The sequence below is a fragment of the Pygoscelis adeliae genome, unplaced genomic scaffold (genome assembly GCF_000699105.1).
Source record: "Pygoscelis adeliae isolate BGI_AS28 unplaced genomic scaffold, ASM69910v1 Scaffold60, whole genome shotgun sequence".
In the NCBI taxonomy this organism is placed as follows: Eukaryota; Metazoa; Chordata; class Aves; order Sphenisciformes; family Spheniscidae; genus Pygoscelis; species Pygoscelis adeliae.
This window is the reverse complement of record NW_008823954.1, coordinates 2230326-2241541: the sequence shown is the minus strand read 5'-3', so window position 1 is coordinate 2241541 and position 11216 is coordinate 2230326. Positions and strand designations below refer to the sequence as shown.

Here is an 11216-nt window from a genome sequence, read left to right as displayed (position 1 = left end):
TCTTTCCCTTTAACTTCCTGTCTCTGTATCTCAGCAAATGTGCAGACTGAGAAATTGCCTATGTAGCACATTCCAAGGATTTTAAGGTGGAACTTCCTAAGTCCCTCAGCGTGGCTTGACTTTGCTCTCATGAAGTCAGTCATTTCAACAAGGGCACAAGTTTAGCCAATACCCACCACTCCTGAAAGTCTCACCTTCATGTTTTCCCTTCTTTTTTCAGGAGAGTCTTTTTGAACAGCTTCAGATTGCTCTTTTCCTGCTGTTGCTGATGACTTACTTTATTTTTCCTAAAGTTCAGCATCATCATTATTTTAGTTCAGGAATTATCTTCTCCCTTTTCACCTCAAAAACGGATGCTAAGTTTTTCATGGTCCACCTTCTTAATATCAAAATAATTATCGTATGAACTCCCTACTCTACCAGCCTCCAGCATAAGAATGAAGGTGGTTCAACACCTTTCACTTTTAGGACTTTTTTTTAAAACTAAACCTATAACTAATGTGGAGCATTACAGTGCAAGAATTATTTCAGATAAGTAAAAAAGTTTGTGCAACTTACCTTTCAAATTTAGAGTGAAACTGAAGAGATGAGTTTACTGATATTCAAAAAAGGATGCTGTCTCCAGGAGGAGTTAGTAAACTATATTTTGCTAGGTTTGGGATACCATGGTTAAAGCAAAGATAAGCCCAAAACTTGTTAGGCCATATTAGGAAAATCTGGGAAACTTCTACACATGTGTTTGCTGAAAGCAGGTGGGACATAAACACAAAGCTTTAAGTTGTCATTTTGGTACAGATCTCTGATGTGAAGTGGCAACTGGGACTTTGCTCCCAGAAAGGTAATGTTGTTACTTCTTTGTGTAAGTCTTGCCTCTGTCTTTTCCTAATGATTGAATTCTGCGATTTTAAGCCTGTGGCCTACAAAAGCCCACTGGTGCTAGACAACCTGTGAGAGGAACAAGAAAGTTGACTAAGAAAGAAGAGCCAACCCATTGCCAGCTGGCTTACACTCACACTGCAGGCACCCAGGCCTACGATGGCTTTGTAAAGTGGAAAAAGGTTCAAACTACTTCATTAAAGATTAGTTAAGTGGACTTCAGAGTCATTTTGAACATCAACCATATTTCATACGTACTGGCCTCAAGTCAAGACCAGACCTTTGGGGGAAAGCTTAGAAATGCCACTGTCGCGAATTAACAGCCTGAATGCCAGGTTGCCTCTGGAGGAAGCATGGACTCTGAAACCCACCTATATGCTTCATTCTTCCAGCTCCTTCCTCATTCTCCAAATAGTCTCCCTATAGAGAGCTCAGCTTTTTGTCAAAAGAATGACACCAGCTTCAGGTCCCCATCTCTGTCCTCCATCTCTGCTGGCTGGGAAGCTCTGTCCCTCCTCCTTCCCCCAGCCCTCCTTAGGCAGCAATATTCTTTAAATGTGCTTTGTACTTCAAAGCAGCAGGAAAGACACAACAGCCCAGAAAGGAGTCTGGTCCTCAAGCAGTCTGTTGCTAATTGCGATGTTTCAAATGATCATTATTTTGACTTTCTACCTCTTCTGTGTTGCATGCACTGAGGTGATTCTGCACGACTGCTATGTAGTGCTTCTGCTAATACTGAAGATAACATCCTTGGAAAAAATGATGGAAAAAGAAAAAAAAGTGGGAATAAAACTCATTGAAGGGCTTGGACTTGTTTAGTGTAAAAGTGACTTACCCTAAGAGTGCTTAAAAACAAATTTCTTTCCCCTCATCAATTTAGTGGACCCTGCACAAGACTGTACTTTTTTTACCTTCAAAAGTGATATTTCGGAATTCATTGATGAAACTGACAGGTGAAACTGGGCTCTGGGAGAAGATAAATTTCTTCAGAATATGTCCAAACAGCAAGACTGCATTAAAATAGCCAACAAAAAAGTCATCTTCCATCTAGAACAGGAGAAAAAGAAAAATGGCAATTTGAGAGTTCATGTTTCTGCCTTAAAGCTACAATATCTTTTGTGGTCTCCATTTGGCAAAAATTCCAGCATGGAAGACCAGAATCTGCTGAACACTGAGTGAGTAGGTGGGCAATGCCGTATCAGCATTCTTGGCTTGGAAAAATAAAGGTAAACAAAATATATTTTTGGTGTATGAAGACAGGGAGGTGGTGAAAACTTGTAAGAGGCCAATGTAAAGCTCTGGCATGCTGATTCTGATGCAAAGGATTCAAGAAATCCTACATTGTAGGTTCTGGGCAGGTCTGCTCAGTGGGATCTAAAGCCCCTGGCTTTGGATTAGACTTTCTGTGCAGATAATCCGGTGTGGTGCCAGCAAGTCCGGGCTTTCAGATGGCCACAGCTCAGGGGCAAGGAGCTGTGCCAGAATTTCCAGCAGCCTGCCATAGCGCTGGCACCCAAAAAGTGTTGAGCCCAGGCTGTGGGATCTGGAAGCCCTGTAAATCCATCCAGAAGCTTCGGGCTGCCTGCTGGAGAGTTGAAGCTCAAAGCCACAAATCCTGGGAGGAACTCTATGTGTAGCGTCTGGTTCCTGGACAGACGGCAGGAGTATCAGTTTCAGTAAGCAGATACAGGGTTTGCATAATTTCTGCTTTTCAAGAAATTAAAAAAATACATATTTCCTGCAGAAAAAAAAAAGTTCCTGTTTTTGAAGTTTAACTGGAAAGTCCCTGGACAGAAACAGCAATGGTTGCCATTGCTTATACATATCTGCACGTAAAAATCAGTCAACAATTATTAGTTCTGAACTTTCCATGCTCGTATCTCGATTACACCTATAGATCTTCCTTCAGTGACGCCTTGCAGCTACATATAAGATTGTCAGTCACTCAGAATTGGAGTCAGAACGCCATGTACTTATAAGTCTCCCTCACGCCCCGTGAATGTGACACTTGCAGACCAAATGAAAAGCTTGAGTTGAACTTCACAAAGCAGGAATATGAGAGCCTGCATGTTTGCCTTATGATATTGTATTTTTACATCATTACAGCAGGACAAAATGTCATCCTGTGATAATGTAAGAAAATACCAGCATGGAAGCAAGATGGGGGATGATTACAGCTGCATTTTTAGTTTTCATTTTCTAGTGCATGAACTTGAATGAACTGAATGCAATGATCAGATATAAAATAGCGTGGTTACCAGGATGGTGTCTTCAGCCTTTGTGGTATTCAAGCTGTAATTATCTGGTAGCAGAGTCAGGACAAGTACATTCCGCATGTAATGGGCTGAGTTGTTGTTCCTGAAGTACATGTTACTGGAAAGCAAAGCACAAGGACCCCACGAACAATCAGCGACAGGGGCAGCGGTAACCATGACAGAATCACTCTCCTGTCCCCAGCAGCACTGTTATTTAACAGGTTAAAACAGTAGTTCTAAAAATAAAATTTCATCATGGACAAAAATTTTTATGTTCTTCATTCCCTGATGCCAGCTTCTGTGCTTAACTACATTAAAAGGTAATATCAAAGAGATCTGGCAATCTGAAACTCAAAGGTTGCAGTGAATTATTGTTATTATTGTAACTGTTTGGTTTCTGTCCTGTTTATTTCCTCTTCTTTCAAGCAGGAGTTTATATTTATTAAAACTGAGTTCTCTTCTTGGAATCCACAGTACGGCAATCTGTTGTTTCTTCATGTTATTGTGCATGTTTCTGACCTGTTCTGCACTGTTTTGCATGTTCCTCTAATTTTGATATTTCCTGCTAGAATTGATCACAGCAGGATTTGCACTAAAAGCATTTAACAGGAGGGCATGAAACAATCAGAGAGGTGCAGAGAGCAGCTTATTGATTTATTTGTTTAATTCAGTGAGCTAGGAAAATCAGAGGAAACTATGTGAATTTGAAAACTATGCTAAAACAAGCAGAAAAGGTCGTAGCTTTCAGGTATCTTTGGTTTCATTACCCTGATAGGCCATCTGGAAGTGCTTCACAGACTGGCAACCTCTGGATTCACATGTTGCAGAGGAATTTATCAATAGATATTAGTGTCAAGTGGCAGCATCTGTCATTGCTATAGCTAGATTGATTAAGGAAAAAGTTGTATGAGCCTTCTCTCATTATTCAAGTTTGATCATCCTTTTATTTTTCAGTCAGTACTGTATTAAGAATTTTTGAAGACCACAGGCTCCGCTCCACAGCCATCAGATGGGATCCTGACACCAGAGCCCTGTCCCTGCCTTTCCCTGAACCTTCTGACTTTTACATTGCACTTTTCACTCTGAAGAATTTCAAAGTGCTTTGCATTCAGGCTTGGACTGAACTAGCCAGATGAAAAGGAAACTTCATTAGACTCTGCCAGACTGGATAATCCTACAGCATCCCACCTTCCCTGAGGGAGGCCTAAACACTGTGTTTGCATCCTGGCTGCCAGAGGGCTCAGAGCTTAAGAAAATTTAAATCCATCACTTTGTCTGAGGAACTTGACTCCTGGAGAAGCATGGGACCTTGCCTACTGTCTTCTCCTACAGCTTGAGTTTGGATCTAACACATGTCTGTATTTTGTTTCTGTTTTAAGAAGAAGAACATGATTTGAGATATTCAGCAAAACCAGGGTATGTAGCAAATTTAAGGAGGGCAGCATATAAAATGGGCTGAGGCAGCTGGGTGTATCAAGAGGATGCATATCACAGCAGAGAAGCCCCTAATCGCCCTCACCTGTTGTGAGGCAACAGTTATACATGCAACACCAGTAAGTAAAAGCACTCACGTACGTAGTCTCCATTGTGCATTTGCAAAGAAACAGGAACTGTAGCCAGTTGCCTCAGGAAAAGCAACTGGGGATTCCTAGTGCCTGTATAACGTGGTGGACAGTCTAAAGCTCTTAGAGGCACTTCTGAAAAATATATATGGTGAACTTGAAAGTGTAGAGGACAGAGAAGATCCTGTTAGAACTTGAACCACAGGCTCCAGTTTGTACCCAAAGGTTAAATGACTGAAGTCATTAATTCAAAGTGCCTCAGCTCAGCCCTGCCCTGTCAAGGTCAGCTTTAGACGTGAGGGCTGGGAAGTCCCACAGGCCCCGGAAGTTCATGGATTCTTTTGCTACATCAACAGTGAAATAAGTAAGATCAAGACATGGGCACATACATTTGCCTTGTGATCACCCATACCATTAAGCTGCCAGCCCTGTCCTGGGCCTGGTTTTGGTTTAGGCCAGCTAGCTTTCTCCCAGATTGTGACTTGCTACGGTGACCGGAGCCATACCCAAAAAGCAATTTGGGCATCTACACTCAGCCATATGGATGTGAGCTGTGCTGTGTCACTTCGGGCCAGAGATCAGCTCTCAGTCCTCGTATACAGATAAAGCTTTTGAGGCTACTATTAATAAGGCCAGTTTATATCAGTCCTCATCTATAAAGATTTTGTAATTAGTAATATAGAGATGAAATTGAACAACAGAAAACTTAGGTCGTATACTAAGAAACGTCTCTGAAAAGTTAGATTTATGTAGTTATAAAGAAGTTGAAGAGGCGGTTATGAAGTGGAAGAGTTATAAAGTGGAAGAGACAGTTGTACCACTCTTAAATCATTTAAAAATGGAATAAACGGAGCCTAGAAAAATATACTGTAAGCCACATTTACATAATTGTCTGGTTGGGCAGATTGTATGAAAAATCTGCAAAATCTCATATGAACAGCTTTTTTGACTTTTTGACAGACCATTCTGACTTTGGACTCTGTGGTTCTCTCATGGCCTCCTGCACTGAGGAGTCCACAGGATGACGTTAACCCTACCTGCTCTGTCACTGCCTTAGAAAAATACTGTGTGAACTAAAGGGGATGTTGTAGCGTATGTGCCATGAATTAAACACTAAGCAGCTTAGATAAATGGCAAGACTTGAGGAAAGATGGCAATGGAAAACATTTTGTGAGAGAACATTTCTTCAACAAAACAGTTCCACTCAGACTATTTCCACTATCTCTATCCTTCAGCAAACTGTAGAGAAAAGAGGAAAAGCAAAGGTGATACTTTACTTGAAGAGATCTATCAGGATGATAATAATGTCCTTATCCACTTCCTCCGTCCCTAGGTCTGTGCTGACGTCAGCTGGAGAGCCACACATGATGATCACTACAGATTGGGCAAAAATGGAGACCGATTGGTGAAAGGTACAGACAAGAAGAGGACATTTGCCTGCTCCCTCGTGCTTGAGCAGCAGGCAGTAGAGCAATGCTGGGCTAAGGCACATTACCTGTGCTGTGCTGGGGCCCAGGCACAGAGCTACAGCCTCTCTGCAGCAAGACCGGGATATTTGAGGGAAAGTGGTAAAAGGTGCCTCAACACCTGCACCATTTTCTGTCTGACTGCACCATTATCTCACTCAAATAAGCATTAGCAGTTCTAATGCAATACGGGCTACTGAATATGAACATTTCTAAGCTAAATGGCATTCAAGTAATAGTTTCATTGGCTTACTTATTACTCTCACACTCACTTGGCCTGCTGATGCCAAGCGCTTAGTCAGGAGAAGATGAGGTATTTACTCATCCATTTTTCTAGTTTAGATGGATCACTTCCAGAAGAAGTGCCCCTTGATGGTACAAATGAGGCCTATATATGTACCAGGGCTGCAAACACAGGGATGGTAGAGAGCTAAGCATTCTTGTGGTATCTAAGGCCCTTCTTAGGCGGAGTTGTGATTCCTGGATTTCTGAATCTTTCACAAAGCGGAGCTTGTGCCTAGATGGGATAATTCACCCCAAAAGCTCTCTAGAACCAGGATGTTCCCCCATATTTTATGGGGATGGAGAGAGGAATCTAGGAACTTTGTGCCATTTTGTTTGCATCCATGTGAAATGATATATCTGCGTTTCTCCACCATTTCTGTGGAAAGACTGTCCCTAAAATGTAACTAAGGGGTAGGTCTGATTTCCTGGGAAAAGGAACTTACCTGCAGGGGAGACTGCACCCTCAGCCCCCCCTTACCATTGCTTTTCCGCTTTGGATTTTTCACAGTTTTTTGAAGCTGCTCTGGAGTCCTTAAAATCTCCTTAAACTTCAGTTTTTCAGAGAAGTGTGTGACTCCAGCATCTAGCGCATTCATGTACCTGACACAAGGGAGCACAGACATTGTCAGAAAATTGCTAACTCCTCACATTCTCCTAAATAAGCCAAAATGTGAGATAGGCTGTTTACAGCACACAAGAGTGTCTGTAAGGCAGAATAAAACACTTTTTTCTGCAGCAATAGAAGAGAGAAAATCAATACAGAGCATGAAAGATTTAGAAGTGTTTGGAAAGTCATCCAGAGGTATTTGAGCCTGGTTGTACAAAGGACGGGTTTGGAGAATACAGTGATGTAATAAGACATTAACAATTAAGAAAATAAATCAGGGATATGGGGAAATTATAGTAAGTAAGACTAACTGGGAGACAGAGCCAGGAAGCTCTGCTGTTTTAAGACATCAGTGGTAATCTTAGAAGACACATGTGAAGGTTCAAAGGAGTAAATGGGAGCTGCAGAAAGAACTGAGATAAAAAACACACATATACCCTGACTGTGAGAGAAGCGAAGGAAGGAAAGTAGCAACAAAAAAAACCTATACTGAGTCAGTTAAAACTTGAAGGCGAAAAATGAGGACAGCAAAGAAAACAACCAAGTGAGTAAAAGCTAGCTAAAAGATTAAGCAAAAACAGCCAACTCCTAAATCCTATTCTTGCCTCAACATGTTGTGTCTGAGAAGAGACAATCTGTCTCAAATAAAGTTAATGCAGAGGGAAAACCAAAAGAAATCTCTTTGTTTTCAAACTGCTTAACTTTTGATCTAGCAACACTGAGATCCCAGTCCTACAAACTACTAAATATCTTTTGCTTCCCATTTTTTTTCAGGAACAGAATCATTAACCATTAATTTACAGGAACATATGCATAGTTGAGACATAACCTGATTTTGCTGTCACTGTGGATATTCACTTATTTTTATACATATATGGGGAAAACAATTAGCCCATGCAGTATAACTTGCACTTTAGCAAAAATGGATTTTTAAAATTAGACAGTTCAAAAACCTTCAAGCTGACAGATTTTATTAAAGCAGAATGAGATGCACTTTTACAACTATATTAGGATGAAAAATAGTCAGAGATACAAAATTAATTTTAAATTTTTCTGTTAATTCAACAATAAAGAAAAGGAGCTGGAACAGTTCTGAAGTCATAAAGAAGGTCCTGAACAGAAGTATTAATAAAGACAAGGTAAGAAACACTTGGGAAATAACTTACATGCATTGACTTCCCTGAAAGGTATGAAACCTGCAGAATTAAAGGGATTTAGCTAAAGTGTGTGTAGTGCATTGTCAATTACAGCTGCGAACATGGAGAAATAGGGATTGTAGTAAGACAGAAGCGAAGTGCACTGATGTTTCAAAGCATCAAAGAGAGGTAATCATAGCAATTACATCATGTGATCAAGTTGCTATCTATACTAAAAAAGAAGGAGGAAACAATAAAAGTCCCTAAATATCTACAAAACAGTGAATTGGAGATCAGAATTTAGGCCCCTTAATTCAGAAAAAAAAAATGAAATTCTGTATACAAAATATTACGTAAGTACATGCTTATATCACTCTGAAGGCAATACAGACATAAATTTTGCTTAAAATTCTGCAAGTTCCTCAGGTTATGAATTGGAAAGATAAATAATAGATATTTCCATGAATTCTTGGCTGCCTTTGAGCTACATTTATAAAATTAGTAGGAGAAAGGAGATTTTTTTTAATTAATCAGCATTTTATGTCCCAAAATTGGAAAAAAATTCAAAGGAGCATAGAAACACTCACATGAGCTGAAAATTAAATGAGTCAATAAAGAAGAGTAATGATAAATATCAGTATATTAAAGAGTCTATAGAATCATAAAATCATTAAGGTTGGAAGAGACCTCTAAGATCATCGAGTCCAACTGTCAACCCAACACCGCCATGCCCACTAAACCATGTCCCTAATCGCCTCATCTACACGTCTTTTAAATACCTCCAGGGATGGTGACTCAACTACTTCCCTGGGCAGCCTGTTCCAATGTTTAACCACTCTTTCAGTAAAGAAATTTTTTTAGTCTATTTCTAAAGAAATTTTTTAGTCTATTTGACTAAAAACAGCCTTTGATTTTAGGCAAGGACAAAAACCAGTATTCTTGAGATTCAAGGACAGGCTGATGTTTCAGGACACAAAGTGAAAACATCTCCTTTGCTCCAAACCGGTGAGAGCATAGCTTAAACTGTGCAATCACTGGGGGTCATTTTGTTCAAAGAAAGACACAGTTTGAACTTTGGAAATGTTTTGGAGTAACAACAGTGCCCACAGATTGAAGCCATTGATGTGGAGAAACATTGCAAGAGCTTGATAAAACCCCTGACCTAAAAAGGCATCTATGGAGAGCCCGATGGAGGAGCCTCTCACGTCACACTATTTATATCAAGGATGCAGTAAACAGGTATTTCCAGCAGGGACAACACGTGGGCTGTGCTGTCCACAGGAAAAGCCAAGGCTTGAGAATACTTAAAAGTAGACTGAGTGAAACATTCAGGTATGCAATACAGCTAAAGGGTATAATTCATGTTTTCCTTCTCTGATTCCTTGGTAGCCGTAAGGCACCTCCCAAAATGTAGGACTCGAAGGACAGCTTGTAGGAACCATGCCCAAGGATGGAGATGGAGTTTATCAACAGCCGGGTCAGAGGTGGATCCGGATCTTACCAGATGCATGCCTCCGAGTTTTCGTTCCTCTTGTAAATGTAGGCAGATTCCCAGGTTATGGTTTTGAATGGCAGCTGAGATTCTTTCCAAAAATAATAGAAGAATTCATTCACTTTCCTTGCTGGGGTCAGAAGGCGGGTTAGGTTTACTTTGTAGTCACAGGACAGTCCAAAACTCCCTACAGAGATCAGAGGCAGGCTCAGTATTGTTTCAATTCTGAAGGGAGAGACAAGAGGACAAGTCTGAACGGATTGCTGTTGCACCAAGGCAGCTACCACGTGATTTCCATCCTCAGCTCCCTCTCCTCTTGTGCCGTGCATTAGTTGAACAGCAATTTGAACCTGAAACAGAAGACTCCTCAAGAACACAAGCAGATTTCAAGTCAATATTGGCACTGAAAAGCCCCATTGAACTGGTCCAGGCAGCTTCTCTCACTACCCCCAACTCCCCGTGCCCTTTTGGGTATCATGCACCGTTTCAGCCCAAGGGCTGTCACAGGAGTCCAAAGGCTCAAGGACTCATCCAATTCTGCTTCCCATCTGCCATTAACATGGGATGGATTTGATCTCTTTATTGGGGTAATGCTGGAGGGTGACAGCTTTTTGCCATCAAAAAAGCTTTACTCCTTTTAGTTTCACTATGGCATATTTTAGGAGCTGTACAACAGCAGCAGTCAGGGAGAAAAACTAAGGCAATCCTCTGCTGACAGGGAATTTGTAAAACAAAGATATTTTTTATCCACAGAGACAATAAGTTTTAAAGGATAAAAGTCTTTTCCTAGGTGCTGCAATCTTATCAGGCTAGACTCAAAATATTTCAGTTCTTGTATGGTAAGTGTTTTTTTATGACAGGGAATTTTGCCTGCAAAAAATATGGCCATCAGAGTTGTTGTCATTATTGTGACAAAACTTTATTTTCCAGGTAAAGCCCACTTGCCAAATGACCGGGTTTATACTTGTTGCAACAGTAACAGGCACAGATGATGTAACAAGTAATGCCAGGGAAAGTATTTGACTAATGAAACAGACATTTTTCTGACTGACTTAGAATAGAATAGACTATTTCAGTTGAAAGGGACCTACAACTGCCTGAGCAATTGTCCTGGTTTTGGCAGGAATAGAGTTAATTTCCTTCCTAGTAGCTGGTACAGTGCTGTGTTTTGGATTTAGGATGAGAACAAAGTTGATAATGCACCGATGTTTTAGTTGTTGCTAGGTAGTGCTTACACTAGTCAAGGACTTTTTAGTTTCCCATGCTCTACCGACTGAGAAGGCTGGAGGTGCACAAGAAGCTGGGAGGGGGCACAGCCAAACTGGCCAAAAGGACATTCCATACCATGTGACGTCATGCTCACTACGTAAACTGGGGAAAGCTGGCTGGGGGGCCGCTGCTCAGGGACTGACTGGGCATCGGTCGGCGGGTGGTGAGCAATTGCACTGTGCATCACTTGCTTTGTATATTATTATTATTACATTATTATTATTATTATTATTGTTATTATTATTTTATTTCAATTATTAAACTGTTT

At 40.7% G+C, this 11216-nt stretch overlaps 1 protein-coding gene across 1 annotated transcript in view; it reads right to left on the bottom strand.

Moving 5' to 3' along the window:
- The window catches only part of GUCY2C (guanylate cyclase 2C (heat stable enterotoxin receptor)), a 47428-nt gene that overhangs the window by 31302 nt on the left and 4910 nt on the right, over nt 1–11216 (bottom strand). Inside the window, exons 4-8 of the mRNA XM_009322854.1 lie at nt 9689–9904; nt 6923–7044; nt 5971–6067; nt 3135–3249; nt 1788–1923 (exon numbers count right to left, since the gene is read on the bottom strand). Coding sequence (XP_009321129.1) covers nt 1788–1923; nt 3135–3249; nt 5971–6067; nt 6923–7044; nt 9689–9904 — 686 coding nt within the window. The remainder of the gene's footprint in view (nt 1–1787; nt 1924–3134; nt 3250–5970; nt 6068–6922; nt 7045–9688; nt 9905–11216) is intronic.